The 19435-nt window shown below is 34.0% G+C and overlaps 1 protein-coding gene across 1 annotated transcript in view; it reads right to left on the reverse strand.

The window, feature by feature from the left end:
* Nucleotides 1–19435, reverse strand: part of SLIT2 (slit guidance ligand 2) — a 378741-nt gene that overhangs the window by 100198 nt on the left and 259108 nt on the right. Inside the window, 2 exon segments of the mRNA XM_007464483.1 lie at nucleotides 3356–3427; nucleotides 3924–3995. Of these exon segments, the coding sequence (XP_007464545.1) occupies nucleotides 3356–3427; nucleotides 3924–3995 (144 nt within the window).

The raw sequence follows: 19435 nt of genomic DNA on the forward strand, positions 1-19435 counted from the left end.
TGTGGGTATTCCACCTCTGGAAAAAGGTTCCTACTTTTCCATGTACTGCTATGATTTGAACTAGAAATTCCTCAGTGACTTAGCGTCCTGACTGAAATGCAGTTCTACAAGGAAAGATAATGCTTTTCTATAGCTTTCCAAAAGAACTATGTACATGAGAGCTATGATCTTGAAGACTAAGATCCCAATTCAGCAAGCAAGTTCTTTTACATGTGTTGTCATTTCTTTTCCAATTTGCCATTAGTTTATTATATATGTAGATTAGTACATAAGTTATAATCATTAATTATAATAAATATATATTTAATAAATATAATGTAATTTACTGTGATGAATGATTAACAAAATTAAAATGAATACTATTTTATTTTATTATTTCTTTTTATCATTTAATTCTCACAACCACAAGTGTCAACATATTAAGGCAGTAGAACTTAACAGTAAACTCTGCAAGCAAGCAGATATAAATCAGAATTCTCCATCCATTTCTCTCTTTTTTTGACATTTAATGGTTATCTTTGAGGCGCAGATACTTGAAGGACCAAGACTTTGTACACTGACTTGACTTTTGTTCTGTCCTTTTGTATGGCTGGGAGGTTGTCTATGTTTACTTTGGATAGTATTACTGTCCAGGATGGTATGTACTTTACGGACAATTTGGGTGATTTAATAGAGTTTTGCATTGCGCTTTGCAATTTTAGAATCTGACAGCCCACCCTGAGAAGAGTGCATGACTGTACTTTACACTTTCTGCCAATAGTTGTTTCCCTGGTCTTGGACTTCATCTATTAAAATAAAAATCCAAAACAAAAACCAAACAGAAATGAACCTAGGCAGACACTGCAGGTGAAGTGATAGTTTTCCACTTTTTTTCTTCAAAGAAAACTGCAGTTTTCTGAGCAGACTGGCATAGCAACTTGAACATCCATGTGCCCAGAAGAGCTGGCCCATCTCCTCCCCTTGGTATGAGTGTAAACTGTTATATAAACCAAAGGTGTTTATCTGAGTATCACACATGTGTATCCTGAAATTCTCACTGGCTACCATTGACTTCTGAAGTTTCTAAGTACCCTGCAGTAATTTACAACAATAAGAACCCTTCTCTAAGCATCACCTCTTTAAAAAATACCAGATTTCATTTCCAAACTTTAAAATTAAAATTTGAAATAAAAGCTAACTCTACTCGGTGGACTTCTGAAGATTTTGTACAAGTTTGAAGGAATAATGGCCTTTATAAATTCACTTCAGAAGCACTTTAATTTACATAGCTGTCTCCCTGGAAGTCCTTTTGACATTAAAAAGCTGTCATACTTTCTTATCTTTGTTCTTTGAGAGATTAAAGCTGGTCTGTCAGGGAAGTCTTTTTTTTTTTTTTTTTTTTTTTTTTTTCCCACCCCTCCAGACAGCCACAAAGAACCGAGCCGGTTTCCCTGTGCCATGCGGCTGCTTCCCACTGGCTATCTACCTTACGTTTGTTAGTATATATATGTCCATGTCTCTCTCTCGCCCTAACACACCTCACCCTTCCCCCTCCCCATATCCTCAAGTCTGTTCTCCAGTAGGTCTCTGTCTTTATTCCTGTTTTACCCCTAGGTTCTTCATAACATTTTTTTTTCTTAAATTCCATATATATGTGTTAGCATACGGTATTTGTCCTTCTCTTTCTGACTTACTTCACTCTGTATGACAGACTCTAGATCTATCCACCTCATTACAAATAGCTCAATTTCGTTTCTTTTTATGGCTGAGTAATATTCCATTGTATATATGTGCCACATCTTCTTTATCCATTCATCCGACGACGGGCACTTAGGTTGTTTCCATCTCCGGGCTATTGTAAATAGAGCTGCAATGAACATTTTGGTACATGACTCTTTCTGAATTCTGGTTTCCTCAGGGTATATACCTAGTAGTGGGATTGCTGGGTCATATGGTAGTTCTATTTGTAGTTTTTTAAGGAACCTCCATACTGTTCTCCATAGTGGCTGAACCAATTCACATTCCCACCAGCAGTGCAAGAGTGTTCCCTTTTCTCCACACCCTCTCCAGCATTTATTGTTTCTAGATTTTTTGATGATGGCCATTCTGACTGGTGTGAGATGATATCTCATTGTAGTTTTGATTTGCATTTCTCTAATGATTAATGATGTTGAGCATTCTTTCATGTGTTTGTTGGCAGTCTGTATATCTTCTTTGGAGAAATGTCTATTTAGGTCTTCTGCCCATTTTTGGATTGGGTTGTTTATTTTTTTGTTATTGAGCTGCATGAGCTGCCTGTAAATTTTAGAGATTAATCCTTTGTCAGTTGATTCATTTGCAAATATTTTCTCCCATTCTGAGGGCTGTCTTTTGGTCTTGTTTATGGTTTCCTTTGCTGTGCAAAAGCTTTGAAGTTTCATTAGGTCCCATTTGTTTATTTTTGTTTTTATCTCCATTACTCTAGGAGATGGGTCAAGAAGGATCTTGCTGTGATTTATGTCATAGAGTGTTCTGCCTATGTTTTCCTCTAAGAGTTTGATAGTTTCTGGCCTTACATTTAGGTCTTTAATCCATTTTGAGCTTATTTTTGTGTATGGTGTTAGGGAGTGATCTAATCTCATACTTTTACATGTACCTATCCAATTTTCCCAGCACCACTTATTGAAGAGGCTGTCCTTTCTCCACTGTATATTCCTGCCACCTTTATCAAAGATAAGGTGACCATATGTGCATGGGTTTATCTCTGGGCTTTCTATCCTATTCCATTGATCTATCTTTCTGTTTTTGTGCCAGTACCATACTGTCTTGATTACTGTAGCTTTGTAGTATAGTCTGAAGTCAGGCAGCCAAAGCAATCTTGAGAACAAAAAATGGAGCTGGAGGAATCAGGCTGCCTGATGTCAGGGAAGTCTTTAGGTGATGAAGCAGGGGTTGGGGGGCCCTCTCAATGGTCGTCTTCCACTGTTCTCTACAAGACTTCACCCAACATCATTCTAAAGGGGACTGTAATTGTCCCCAGAGACAGCGGCTATGGGCTTAAGAATTATCAACACAACACTGACCAGAGCACTCCAAAATAAACATTTTCCCTTTACTTCAGAAAGAAAACATTGTCAAAAAAGGGGCTCATACTCTTGCTCTCTAAACAGCAGAACTGTCAAACCTTAAAATATATACCCCCTAAAAATTGGCTAATTTTAGTGGCAGGTAGCAGTTCTCCATAAAAATGATGAAATTCACTAAAGATTCATACTAATTATTGTTAATAATTCATAATAAAAAACTGAAAGAGTATATCCCTTAAATCCAAATTTAAAACTAGAGCCACTATTCCTTGTGTGTGCTGCTTTCCTTCAGTGATGTGGTCAATACTTACAGTGAATTCAGAGAGCGTAGTCCTTGGAAAGCATCTGGTGCTAGCTCAGAGATCTGATTATTGCTCAGGTCGCTAAGATTAAAAATAGGTTAGGTTAAACTAAATAGAATATCAGTGAGATTTACTGCAGGAGAAAGCTATTTATTGCCTTTGCATGTCAGTTTTGCACCTATCAATACACATATAAAATTTGCAATATGAAACATCTGAAGCATCCTAAATTAAAAAAAAATCACACTTTTAAATCAATTATGGGCTATTTTCCTAAATTATTATTAAAGATGGCATGTGTTATTTTTGAAAATAGAATATTTAAGAATTTGACTGCATAATATATTGACCACGTACATTCACACTAGTGTGAATTAATATGCTAAATTACAGAGAACTTAAAAAATTAATCGTTTTGCTTTTGACATTACAATATTATAGAACTAGCAACAGATAGTCACATCATTTAATACGTAATCTGTCGAGTATTTATTCATACTTAAATGGATGTCTTCGCATGGTCATGACTTGTATAATTTTTAAAAATTACACTGATTTCAGAATATTATTCACTCACATTCTTCTAAGCTTTTTATATGGTGAGAAAGCTCCAGGAGGAATGACCTTGATTGAGTTCTGTTCCAAACGTCTGCAACGAAAAAAAAATTAAGTTTTAAATAGAAATGTGAGCTCCCAGATATGTTTAATTCAAGCCATGTCAAGAAGCAAAGGTGATATGCTTTATAAGTGATATTTTCTATTTTTCTCAAAAAAGACTACTAAAATTAATTGTGCTCTGCCCTAAATGTGGTACAAGATTGGGAATAAAAGCAAAGCAACTCTAAAAACAATAAAAATATTCTGATTTTTTAGGCATTACAAGTTCATTAATATTTAAGTCTGGAGTTTGTAAGAAGCTAAGTTGGGAATACATTTTGCTAACTTCAATATCAGGAAGAAATACGTTGTAACATTGAAAAGATGTAGAACATGATTTAGAGATAACTATAACTCTTCCACAAAAGACATTATGGTTGAATACTAAATTTTATAAACCATTTCCTCTACAGAAAGCATATTATAGCAGAAAATTAATTTTGAAGCTTCTTCTGAGGCAAAAATCCTATATTCTAAATTTATAAGTGCTACAGATATTTTCAGTAAAACTGTCTGGACTCTGTCAATCCATTATGTGAATATTTCATGTGAAAACCACTGCAGCGAAGTGCATTTAAACACAACTGCTGTGTTTTTATGATGCACTAAAATCTGAGAGGTGAAAATAACCCTCTAACATTATCTATTCCAGAGTTCTGCTATCAAAGAAAGACAAGATTTTACCCATCTAGGTATGAAAGACACAAAACAGTATATCTCACAAGGTGTTTTGGTAAATATTTTAGTCCATCAAAAAATGCTGTCTCTCAGCCTCATTTCTACCCATGTAAATACGCTAATACACATTTCCCATCCCTTCTCCTTGCTTCTGCTCTGTATCCCAGTGAGCTGACTCCTGTGAACCATTTAGTCCAGGCTCAGTTGCTAACTGGCTTTTGTGAGACTTCATCAGTGAGACGCACTGGTGGGAGACCCAAGGTGGGACGAAGGGAGAAGCCAGGGTATTCTCCCCTTTTCTGCCTCAGGATATGTCCTCAGCAGTGGTATCATCTCTTCCTTAATTTTAGCTCCTGCTAAGGGCCAGTTCCTAACTTTGTATATCATCAACTTCTTAGTTCTTTGTAGCTCTGGGGGTGGAAGCAGCTTTCTAATCTGTGTCACTTTCTAGAGCTGTTTAATTCATTTGTCATATTAAATCCCTCTGTTGAAATACCTGGCGTGAGCTCCATTTTCTTGCCCAAATTAAAAAATATATATATAAAAAATACACATATATGTATATACATTTATATTGGTATATTTATGTATAAATATTATATACAGAGAGAGGCCATATAAATATTATATATAGAGAAAGGCCATATATAGGCTATATATGTGTCATATACAGTGATTCATTTTTATTGAATGCTGGTAATACTTTGACATTATATGTATTACAAGCATTTAATGGACATCAAATCAACATAAATAAAATATCACTAGGAGGTTAAGTCAAATTGCTTAAATTACGGTCTTTTCTGATTCAAAGGCCTTATATTACAATATCAGGTTTTCTTCAACAGTCTCAGTGTTCACCCTCTGACCTCCTTGTCTCTAAAGGCCATGGGTTTCCCCAGTCTTCACTGCTCTTGAACTCACTGTAGCATATGATATTGTGAACAATCCTTCCTCCCTTGGATGTGACACTATATGTTCCTGATTCTCGCTCTGCTTTTCTCTTTCTATTTACGGCTTCATTTTCTAGTCCTCCAAATTGAGTTATTCCCCAAGTTTCTGTCCCTTGCTCTCTCACAAAAAGGTAAAATCTTTTCTGTAACTTGCAATATTAGTCCAGAAAGCAGAAGTTGTTTTGTTCACATTAAAGAAAAACTTAAACTTAAGCTATTTACAAAATATGTTAAGGAAGCAAATTAAAATCACTCATATTACAGTACTCAGATCCGTGAATTTTACTTTAGTTTTTCTGCACGCATATTTATTTTATATAATTAAAATCTTACTGTATAGAGAATTTTGAGTTGACTCCTTTACACTAAACATCATATCATCCATGTTTTCCTATATCATTAAAATTTTTGGAAGACATTATTTTTAATGTTTTCATGACAATTCAATTGTGAAAATGTGCCATATTTCCTTAATCATTCCTTATTGTTAGCTGTTGAAGTTAATAATAATTTCACATCAATATTAATAACATTGTTTAGTTATTTTAAAATGACTAGAGCACAGCCTCCTTTTGAAGCTTTCCTTTACTTTCTTAGGTATAGTTAATTTTATCTTTCTCTCTGCTCAAGGGCATTTTCTTCTAAACTCCGCTGCTCTTATCTGACTGCATTCTATTTATTTTTCACATATCCCTCCTCCACCAAGTTGTTGGCCCCTAAGGAGCAGATTTACCCTAGAAGACAAGAAATAAATCTCATGAAGCAAATATGAATTTCCTTCATATGGATTATTTATCTAGGTCTTAAAAAAGGGTTACTTTTTTCAAAAGCTCTAAGTATAGCAAAGGATATTTTAATCATTTCACTGTTACATTATTGATTAGAACATTATGAATTGACGGTTTAGAGACACATTTTTTTTTTGCTGTGATCCATTCTTGTAGTTGGATTTTAAGAAGTTTAAAATGTAATCGACGAAAATATAGTAAAAACAAGCTATAGATTGAATACTCTTGATTAAAGGACTTTCTTCAAATCCAGGCCAATGAAACATCATTTCATTTTGTTAAAGATTTTCTCAAAATAATATAATGTGATGATGAGAAAAAATAAAAATTCTTAGCGTCTAGCAGGTTTCTTTCAACAGTCATGCAAAACTAGATCATACAATTACTTTTCGTAAATATAATTTCAGTTTCTTAAAAATAAGGAATCAGCAATTACTCATTCATTCATTCAATCTGTAAATATTTAATGACGGCACTGTGCAACATATTGTATTACATAATTGGAATTCAATGGTGATCAAAAGCAGATATGTTTATAACCTCATGGATGTTTTATTGATAAAGTTTCCAGTTTTACAGTTATACATTTCCAACTAATTTGTTCAATATGTTTTTTTTAAAAATGAGATATTCAGTACTGAGACTTCTGAAATGTCAATAACATTAACTTACAAATGTGGTCAAACTAATTCTATCGCTTAATATAATTAAAAAGCTTCTTTAGAAATTTTAAAATTCATTTATTATTTTAAAGTCTCAGAACCTAGAATACTTATAATGATCACTAATTGTTCTAATGGCTTTTAAATATATATATATATATATATATATATATATTTTTTTTTTTTACAGTACAGGGGCCTCTCACTCTTGTGGCCTCTCCCGTTGCGGAGCACAGGCTCCAGTCATGTGCTCAGCGGCCACGGCTCACGGGTCTAGCCGCTCCGCGGCATGTGGGATCTTCCCGGACCGGGCGGCCTCTCAACCACTGCGCCACCAGGGAAGCCCTTAAATATATTTTATTGTAACTTAGTTTGTGTTGAATCTGCAGTTAATTTCATTGATAACTATTCCTGCTAAAGCAAACAAAACAAAAAGATATGTGGGCCAACTATTTTTTTAGAAAATGCACGTTCAAAAAGTTACAAAACAAAGAGAATTCATGATGAAAACATATTTAATCTTATATGCAAAAATAACTCAAACATAATATAGCAATACTGCAGGTATTATTCCTTATTGCAATGTCCCATGACTTAATCTACATATGGCAAACCATATCATTTACAACATATGCAACAGAAAGCTGAACAATGACATGTACAACGGATTTGCTTGCTTTTCTTTATTTTGTTTACTTCCAACCTTGTTCCAAAAAAAGAATATTTGAAACGAAGCTTATATGGTTATTTACATTGACTCAGCAGCTAATTGGTTTTTATGGCACTGTCTAGCAGTCCATTAAGGCACAACATAATTGCCTCCTTCATTCAAAGAGACAGATTCTCATGCAGGGAAATATTCTACCACTGATAGATGTCAAACCATAAATTTTAAAACGTTTAAAAATGTCCATTTTCTTGTTTTCAGTGGACAAACAATAAACTAATGTGTACTTCCTGTAAACTTCTAGGTCTCTAGGATAAATAATTTCTGTGTTTCATTACAAGAACCTCATAATATATTTGACAAACTACAAACAACACACATCTCAAATGTTGCCCTTCCTCCTAAAACAAGAGGGGGGACTATTAAAACCAGATTATAAAAAATAAGGAGGAAAAATATTAGAGTTTTCAGGTGAAGGTTAAAAAAAAGGAAGGGTAAGCTGGGACAAAGTGAGAGAGTAGCATTGACATATATACACTACCAAATGTAAAATAGATAGCAAATGGGAACCAGCCACATAGCACAGGGAGATCAGCTCGGGGCTTTGGGACCACCTACAGGGGGGGGATAGGGAGGGTGGGAGGGAGAGGCAAGAGGGAGGGGACATGGGAACATATATATATGTATAACTGACTCACTCTGTTATAAAGCAGAAACTAACACACCATTGTAAAGCAATTATACTCCAGTAAAGATGTTAAAAAAAAAAAAAAACCAAATGTAAAATAGATAGCAAATGGGAACCAGCCACATAGCACAGGGAGATCAGCTCGGGGCTTTGGGACCACCTACAGGGGGGGGATAGGGAGGGTGGGAGGGAGAGGCAAGAGGGAGGGGACATGGGAACATATATATATGTATAACTGACTCACTCTGTTATAAAGCAGAAACTAACACACCATTGTAAAGCAATTATACTCCAATAAAGATGTTAAAAAATTATATACCTAATAACACAGCTTCAAAATATAAGAAGCACACATTGGAAAAAAGTATAAGAAACAGACATCCACAATCATTAAAAAAACAAAAACAAACAAACAAAAAATTCCAGGGTTACAAAAAGAGATAGTGTAATGGCTGAGATATATTTGCTTGCTGTAGATAAAATGCACCATAATTAAGAGACTTCCAAATGCTAGCTCTTCATAAAAAAAAAAAATAATATTTTAAATTTCAAAGTAAAAATAGATTTAGAAAACTGAGTAAGAGAGGGAGAAAATTTTATAAACCCCATATGATAAGGAAGACTTTTTCATATAAAAGGAGCCAGAATCTTTTTCTCCACGGTATGTGAACAATTCCAAAACATTTCATTGCTGTGTGTACAGCGATCCCAAAGCAATCTGCTGCTACACTTCATCAAAACAAGAAGGAAATTTTAGTTAGAAGTTCAATTTTAGTTAGAAGACAGTTTTCTAACTGCTCCAATCAAAAAATTCACAAGTATGTTTAACCAATAAAAAGAACTTTTTCCTCCCACTCCCATATATCTTTTTCTCTTGTTCTCTACTGCTTTTTTAAAAAAGAAATATATGTCTTCACACTTTTAGAGTTCCTAAAGAATGAACAGCTACCAATATACGTCACTTTTCTGGTGCCTATTTCAAAGATGGTAGAAAACGGGAAATTATCAGTAAATCTCTCTGCTGTAATACTGTGGACACTTAAAACCTGGAAATTATGTGCAGGTATAGCTGGGCTCTGTGGCATATAAATACTTTACCATGGTTATCAATCAGCAGATCTTACATCAGGAAAGTATACAACATACAGTGTAATTGGGTAGTTAAATATTCCAACTAGTTCTGAAGACATTTACACTATATTAAACAACATTAGTTTATTTTAAATGACACTTTCGACTCACTAGCTTTCAATACTCAGGCATTCGTTTCAATATTTTTCAAATTAAATTATCTTGATAAACTATAAAAAAATAACATCCACATGCCAAAGCTGAAATAGCTCTCCCAAGAGGTATTTATGTTTTGTATATGTATCGACATAAAGATAAAAAGTGGAGTTTAGTGATTATAAGTATGAGCTTTATACAGACTTGGATTAAATTCAGAATCTGCCACTGATTAGCTCTGCGGACCTTGCAAAAGTTACTGTTTGTTTCTCTGTGTCTCAGTTTCTCTTTCTGAAAAATGAGAAAATAAAACCTACTATAAATGTTTTGGTAAAAATTATGAGATGTAAAGAAACATATATGGTATGTTTTTTCCTGCTCAAAAAATAGTGGAAAAATTAAAATGAGGATATATATGTGTATATATGTAACATATAACATATGGCATTATATAATATAATGTCTGTAGCATGTATTAGTCACACATATACACACAGATTATAGAAAGGAATAAATCTGACACATGACTTGATCTCTAATGTGAAATAAACATTTATGGTTCCAAAACACATTTTAAAACAAATTAGCAAAACAGTTTTGCAGATAACTCCCAACTGTCTATTAAACACATACACTCAAGCATCATTCACATACATGGAGGCTGAAAAAAAAAAATACAAATGGTTGCTATTTCCATGATCAACATGATTAAAATAGAGCACTTACTCTAATTTGAAAACTGAGAAACTCAAAAAAAGTTTTTACACCACCAGTAAAGTATGAGTTTGGATTGAGTGTTCCTGTAACATACAGCCCAGATGCTGATTATACATGGCAATAAAACTGACAGTTCTTTGCATTTTCCCCATCTGCTTTTAACGTAAATGGCAAAAACAGCTGCCAAAGAACAGAACAGATTTAATGGGGTGAAGGCTGGAGCTGCAGAATGACTTTAGTTTTTGAGTCATGGACTGCTGAGTGTAGCCAAATATTCTCATCATAGGTAACACCAGTCCTGCATTTGTAAAGGAGGAAGCAGCGATATTAACTTTGACATCAGGGATCCTCTTGCCTATTACATAATAATTCTAAAGTAAGTACTTTATATTTTGGAATGTTACTTCTAACTTGAGCAGTAAATGCATGCCATTGAAATCCTTCAGATGTCTCTACATAAAATGACCCAAGATTATCTTAGACTAGAATATTATTGCTGTTATGTAATTGCGATTTCCAGGACTTTTTAAGTTTAACAAATATTTTTAACAGCTGAGTGAATATTGGCCTCTAGAGAGACATACTTTGCATATAGCTAGCATTTTTGCCTTAAGACTCTGTCCATCCTAATTGATTATCAGCGATCCCTATGTTGGGATGACTTGTTCCTGAAAATTGTCCACTTCCTTAATCTTATTTTATTTCTTGTGATGTCATTCTGGGGACATTTCCCTCAGTGCAAATTCGATTGATGTTTTCATAATAAAAATTATTCTTTTTCCATTTGGTCTTTAAGCATTTAAAGCAAAACAAAAATGTGTGTGTGTGAGTTCCTATTGACCTCATATTTCAGGCAATGAACTTGTGAATGAGTGTTAAAATTTTTATGTATATATTTATATGGACACACTCAAATGCAAAAAAAAGTACATTCAATACACAGAATCACATAATTTAGATTTAGAGGGAAAAATGGGCTAAGACACATGGCTCGCCGATTTCAGGGGCACAGAGTACAGATTCATAATATCAGTAACCCTCAGTTTTCATAATTTTTCTTTTGCAATCCAAGAAAGACAAATGGAAGTTTTGCTGCTTTTTCATTATAACTAAAACCTCTTGGACACTTAATATGAGTTCGGCACTGAGCTAAGTCCCCCATTTGGTAATAATTTTAGTTTTAAAAACATTATGCAAATTACCTTTATACATCATTTGTTTAACAGTATTTCTCAGCGAATAGATAGCAACTAGCCTTCTCCTCGATGCCTGTACTGAGTTATTGTCCAAGTCATCCGTCATTTTCCCCCTAAAGTTCAGATAACACTGTGATCACTAGTAGAATTTGAACCAAACAAATTTTCAACTTACTCTTTCTGGCTGATTTTACAACCATAAATCAATAACTTAATTCTTTAAAAAAGTGACAATTTCATTCACCTGAGAATGAATACTACTTTGTGCCCCAGCTGTCTTCATTTCTATGTTAAAGTCTACATAGGTCTTATTTACATCTGATGGGTCTACATTTCTTTCCTGTAGAAGTTTTTAGTGACTCAACCTCAACAGCACTTGGGTCATTTCTTGGAATAACTTCTCACTACTATCTGCTGCTAAGCCTGTCTTTATCATGCCTTATGTAACTGTTTGTATCACAAGTGGATTCTCTACTCCATGTTAGAGTGATTTTTCTAACTAACAAATCAAATCATACTACCACACTGCTCAAAAGTTCCCCTTGTATCCTATTAACATCAGGACAGTGATTCTTCAAGATTAGGCTTGTACTTTATGTTCTAACAACTAAAACTGTTTTAATTTCTCAAAGACACATGACTCTTTCACTTTTCTCAGACTTTGCACATGCTCTTTCCACTGTCTAGAAAGCCCACAATTTCTCTGCCTTCACAACACATCCTCATACCCCAAGATTCTTTTAGTCTCCCAGGGAAATCAAGATATTTCTTTCTCTGTGCATATGTATTTCTCCATGCATATGTATTTTATTACTTATTTAATAGCTTTTAAAATTTCTGTGTGTGTAAAGCTTCAATTCTCTGCATTGTAAACATTTTGAAAGCTGGAACTGTGACCTCTCATCCATAATGCCTGATGCAGAGTAGGCACTCAAAAATATTTGTTGACTATGTAGGACATGAAAAAAATGTTACTTTTCCACATGCCGTTGTCTGCTGCAATAACGTTCATCAGACTCCTTGGGATTTTTAAGAGAAACCAGTTGGAGCATCTGCTTTGCCTTACCACTCTAGTCATTTTAAGATTTCTTTTTCACCAATTTATTTATAATTTTACCATACTTATTTTCACATCTTAACTAATATTACAAAAGTTTGACTCATTCTTCTATACGTTTCTCTTATGAAAGGCACTGTGGTTTTCTTCTGAAATGATCAAACAACAACAACAAAAGTATATAAAGGGTGTGTGTGTGTATACGTATATATAACATACACATTATACATATAATTTTTTGTGAAATTAGGTACAAATAAGAAGAAAAATCAATATGTTGAAAAGGCAACCAAGAGAATGGGAGAAAATATTTGGAAATCATATATCTGATAGAGGGTTAATAACCTAAATATGTAGAGAATTCATACAACTCAATAGCAAAAAAGCAAGTAATCAAAATAATAAATGAAGAAAGGAACTAAATAGATATTTTCCAAAGAAAACATACAAATCAAGAGTAGGTACATGAAGAGGTGCTCGACATCACTAATCATCGGAGAAATGCAAATGAAGAACACAATGAGATATCACACCAATCAGGATGGTTATTATCAAAAAGATAAGAGAAAACAAATGCTGGCAAATATGTGGAGAAAAGGGACTCTTTATACACTGTTGTCAGGAATGTAAATTGGTACAACCATTATGGAAAACAGTATGTGGTTCCAATAAAACTGATATTGAACTACCATATGCTCTAGCAATCCCACTCCTGGGTTTATACCTGAAGGAAATGAAATCACTATCTTGAGGAGATATCTGAATCTCCATGTTTACTGCAGCTTAATTCACAATAGTCAAGATATGGAAACAACCTAAATGTCCTACGACAGATGAATGGATAAAGAAATTGTGGTATATATACAATGGAATATTATACAGCCATAAAAGTAAGGAAATCCTGTCATTTGTGACAACATGGATGAACCTGGAAGGCATATGCTAAGTGAAATAAGCCAAACAGGTAAATACAAATAATGTATGCTATCATTTACATGCAGAATTGAAAAAAAAATCTGATTTCATAAAAACAGAATAGAATAGTGGTCACAGAGGTTGGTGGCTGGGAAGATGAAGGTCAAAAGGTATAAATTTTTAGTTATAAGAAGAATAAGTTCTGAGGGTCAAATGTACGGCACAGTGACTACAGTTAATAATATATTTCAAATATTATATACTTGAAAATTGTGGAGAGTAGAACTTAAGCATTCTTACCACACACAAAAAAAGAGTTAACTATTTGAGGTGATGAATGTGTTAATTATCTTGATCTTGGTAATCATTTCACAATGAATAAGTATATCAAATCATCATGTTGTACCCTTTAAATATATACAACTGTATTTGTCAATTATTCCTCAGTAAAATTGGAAAAAAGGAAGTAAATTGAGGGAAATAGGAGCAAGTAATTTTCTTTTCATGAACCCACACTCTTAATAAAAATGAATTCTCTTTACAAAGATGATTATCCTACTATTTCATTCAATAGGAATTAAAGATTGTTCAAGATATGCATATAAAATTGAGAATTTTGCCAAAATAAAGATGAAAACGCTCCAATGATTATTAGTGAACTCAATAATGGTTTATGGAACTATAGGTTTAGTTTAGTTTTAAATGTATTTTACCGAATTTATCTTATACTATTTTGCTGCGGAACTATCAAAATTGCTATAGGGATTACACTAAGCACGGCTACTGATGACTAAGAATTAAGTGAGATGTTTGTTGTGAGGAAACTCAGTGGTGATTTTAGTTTGCATACTGAACAATGAATTGGCTTTCTGCATTCTGTAAGAAGCTAAATTATTATGTCTTTTTCTAAGCTCCTAACTTATGATGAAATCATGATGTGAAAAATTCAGAGATATTTTATCAATATTGTCTAAATAGTAAAGTCAAGGTAATTTACATGTGCTATAAAAATTAGTCAAATATGTTATACTTATTTTTAAAATTTATTTTCAAAATTTGGGCATAATTAAAAGAAAATGAACCAATTACACAGCATGACAGCTGTGCTATTAGCTGAGACATTCCTGAGTGCATGTTAAATAGTCAGAAAGTCATGCTTGATATCATGAGTACCTGTAACTTTCCTAATAAGCTAGTACAGAATAGGTTATTTAAACACACGTTGATCAAATCTAATTTACATATCCCTACCAACAGAAGCTTTGAAATATGCAGATTCAAAATTTGGCAAGTATTATTTAATAGAAATTAGGATGCAAAATTTTGAAAGGGGCAAATGCAGAAATAGCATGCAAAAGGGTTAAACACAGGAAGAGTGCCTAAACAGACATGGAGGACAAAGATATATTTTAAAAATTATATTCAGTATCATAAATGCAGTTTGTAATCAGAGCATTCAAGAATCATTCTCACTTTCATTTCTTTATAATTATGCATGCAAATGACCCAGAGTAAACAAAAGGGAAAAAAATGTATTCCTAACTTCATATCCAACCTCTAATACTGTGAATCTCTTTGAAATAGGCTTCTTTACTACTAGCAGAGTAAAAGCAGTCCAATAAGTTTATACAACAAAGTGAGTTCCCTTTCCATTTTACCTATTTGAATAGCACATCCAAATCAAATACTATACCTTCTGAAAATATGCAATACATCTTAGAAAACAGAGACAGCCTTCATAAGACCCGGCCTAAGAACTTTGCTACCATACTTTCCTTTCCCGAAATTTGAACGCTTCCTTATCTTCTCTAAGACAAATAAAAGGAAGAATTGTATGGCTCCCAGCTTTGGAGCCCTGAAAAATGCAACCAAGATTAAAAGCAATAAGACCTAAGAGTGAACAAGACATACTAAATTGTTCAACCTATGTTTTTACTAACTGTTCTCCGTGATTTATGGAATTTCTGTATAATGGTTTGGACAGGTGTTATGCCACAGAAAATCTATAACTGGATGGAAGAGAACTAAATGTCTACTTTACAGTAATCTATCACATCACATTCAAAGTATTACACCTCAAGACAAGATTTAAGAAATTAATTCTGAGGATTTGATATATAGAGAATCAATTCGCTATTAATGATTTTGTTGCCATGGGTCAGGCCTGGTATAGACTTGCCTAAGGCATTCCAGGTGTATGAAAACAAGGTACCCAACCAGCAGAGTTCAAAGCAGCAAAGTGCTGGAAAGATTCCAGGGCAGCAACAACTTCTTTCTTCTAAACCTAATTTTACCTGATATTACACATTCTTTTTCCCCCCATCTATCTTCATTAGTCCATACTCCTTTGCCACATTTTCTTTTACTAGGAAGAATGGAGGCTCCTGATTGTATGTCCCAGACCCCCCACCCCAGTACCGTTCTTCTCCCCGCCCACACTGTGCTAAGTTTTGGGACAAAAATGGTGAGGAAAAAAGACATGATCCTGCCCTCATTAAGCTTGCAGTCTAATAGGGTAGTTTGACATTAACCAGAATATCAAATTAAGCTGTGATAACTTCTATGTAGACAAAATCTAGGGAGATATGAAATTACTTAATAGAGACTAGGAAAGAAGACAACAGTTGTAGATATAAAGTCATACGAAACAGTTCTTAGTTTTGTAAACATTCCTATACTTTGTCTTTATGCTCCTTCTATGTTCCCTTCACATGTAAGTTTCTTAAAGTGTCCTGTTTTTCTGATATTTACCTCTCTTCATTTTTTTCAATCATCCCTTTTATAATATCTCAACAAGCTAAGCCACATCTATCTTTCTTTTGCAGCTGGATGGAAGATGGAAAACAGGCTTTGGAGTCAAATAAATCTAAGATTGAGGCCAGTTTAGTCACTTCATAATTGGAGAGTTGTTTTTTTTACAAGATTTCTTAACTTTTTTGAGCCTGGCCTTTTTTTAAATAGCAAAATGAAGTTGTCAACTTTTGAGGGATTTGAGGTAAACGTCTATAGGCTTTGCTACAGAGAAAATGTGACCTTAGAGAAAGATGTCTAAGATGTCTGTAAAAAGACTGAATTAATTATTACATCTAAAGAAGGAGGGTACCTATTAGATACTGGCTTGGTCAACCTAGAACAGAAAAAAGTTGCTCTCAGATGCATGTGCATGTAGGGAGTAGAATCCAAGCCAGGACAGGAAGCAGGGAATTTAACAAAGGAATTTTTAGTTAGCCCATTTTAGCTCATTTCATTAAGCATTCTATTCATAACTTTTTTTCATTAAAATTTCTCATTGATTTTATGCTTAAAAAGCATCATTTCATTTTTCTACGGGAAGAGAATGGGCTGCTCCTTCAGATTTTTTTTTTAATCGTGCTTAATATAACTCCACCCTTTCAGAGATAAATCTGCTTTAAATGTTTAATTTTTACACTATCCATTCATTCAATAAATATTTATCTTATATTTATCAAGGGCCTACTATGTGCCAGGTACTAGATTTGTTGCTGACTCTTCAGTGGTGATTAGAACAGAAGCAGTTCCTGTCTTAATAGAGCTGCTTTAGTAGTGAAGACAAACACACAACACAAATATATATATATACATATATATATATAAAATATACATGTTATATATATATACGTATATACATTAAACAAACACACAAACATATATATATATATATATACACACACATATATCCATATATATACATATATGGATATATAGTTACAAAATGTCAAAATCAGATTCCTAGTCTGCAAATGGGAGGACAGATCCTGGACCATGGTAAAATCATCAGGATAATGAGGCCTCTTGGAGAAATAAAACCAACCTTTATCTAACACATGCCTCTGCATTAGTTTTCCTATTTTATTTAAATTGCACAAATACACCCATCAAAGGTCAATGAGGAGATCAAATGCTACAATATGTGTATAGTATCCAACACTGCAGGCATTAGATAAATGCTACTCTCTTTTCTATTCCTTCTTCTCCAATTATTTCAATTCTGACTTTAAAGGAATAGTTCCCTTCTATATCTTAATAAATTTAAGCACATACCACAAGTGTGAAGTTATAGTTGCAAGCACAAATCAGATAAAAGGAAAGGGTGAGGCAAGTTTTTCTACCCAGATTTAAAGGCAGTTGATCACTGCTACATATCATACATACATACTTTCTTTTTGTCCCAAAATGAGATAGTTACAGGAATAAAGACACACTAAACAGTAGGAAGTCAACTCAACATTACTGAATGAAATGTCTGATAATTTGCAATAAAGAAATTCTACTGATAATTTACTGGTAAAATCCCATTTTAAAACATTATATGAAAAATATGAAGGGAGTTTATAATGTTCAGTTCATCATGTATTAAAAATATAGAATGTATAAAAATTTTTAAAGATGTTGCTTAACTTTATTTCTACATTTTATGAATCTTACTGATGCTTTTTTTTTTTTATTTTGCGGTACGCAGGCCTCTCACTGCTGTGGCCTCTCCTGTTGCGGAGCACAGGCTCCGGACGCGCAGGCCCAGAGGCCATGGCTCACGGGCCCAGCCGCTCTGCGGCATGTGGGATCCTCCCGGACCGGGGCATGAACCCATGTCCCCTGCATCGGCAGGTGGATTCTCAACCACTGTGCCACCAGGGAAGGCCCTTATTGATTCTTTAATAAAAAAGTAAAAGAGTAATAAAAGAAGTGAGTCTAGTAAGTTGTGCCACTATAATGAATGGTAATGGGTGTATTTTGTTGGAGTTTAAGATCAATATGATTTATTACCAGATGTTCTACTGGTAAAGCTGATAATGTAATAATCAGAGAAGTAAAATTCACCTAGAGCTTCACATATGTTTTCATCTCTACTTATGAATTTATTAAAGCTTGGCCTGATAAACCACCACCTCAACACAGACAAACTCACTGGAACATATTAATTAGTCTAACTTTTATGCTACTAAATTCCACCATCATACAAAATCTATAGAGCATACAAATGTAAGAAAATCTCTATGACAAAAAATAAAATAGACTACATGAGATAAACCATTTGAAATGTTTCATATTCCTTTCAGTCTGTTATGTCTACAACTCACTCCTCTTTTGTCAACCAGCAACAGCATTTTTGTCTCCTTTTCTATCATCAGGATTTGATCAATCCCCTCCTGGGCCCAGAACAATCTTGCTTCCACATATATCTTATCTAACTCTCACACTCTCATGTCTCTCTTAACCTATTCTTCCTCTTTGACTTTCTAATGACTGCAGGTTTCTGCACCTTAAAATAAACCCGTCTGTCCTTTATCATTGCAATTGTCTTCTTTAAAAAATCCTTTCTCAGCTAAACTCTTCAAACTACTCCATATCTGCTCTCTCCAATATTCATCACCTCTGACCTTTCTTAACACTCTGAAGAGTGGCTTACTTACCTATCACTCTATCTTGAATCCTTCAAGAACAATACGCTGGTCAAATTGTAAGACCTGTTCTCAGATCTCCTCTTGGTTCATCGCCCGGAGTTATCTGACTCGGAGGATCACTTTTCCTAGAAGCTCCTTCCTCCCTTACCTATTGTGGCCCTCTGCTGTTTTTGTTTAGTTCCCTCGGGATTTCTCTTCTGTTTTTCTCCTTTCCATTGGCCATCTGATGGCGTTAACCATCTACTCGTTTTTGTTTTTTTTTTATAATATTAGTTACTCCAAAATCTTTGCCTCAAATCCTGTCTTGTTCCAAATTATCATAGTCTGTATTATTTTAGTGTCTCTAAATATCTTATTGGAACTTCAGTATCTCACAAATTTTGCACACCATCATCTTCCTTCCTAGTTTTGGTCCTGCTCCTCAGCTTCTTATATACAACGCTATAACCACCATCTCCCCA

This window comes from Lipotes vexillifer, unplaced genomic scaffold, assembly GCF_000442215.2.
Source record: "Lipotes vexillifer unplaced genomic scaffold, Lipotes_vexillifer_v1.1 scaffold831, whole genome shotgun sequence".
NCBI classification, from domain to species: Eukaryota; Metazoa; Chordata; class Mammalia; order Artiodactyla; family Lipotidae; genus Lipotes; species Lipotes vexillifer.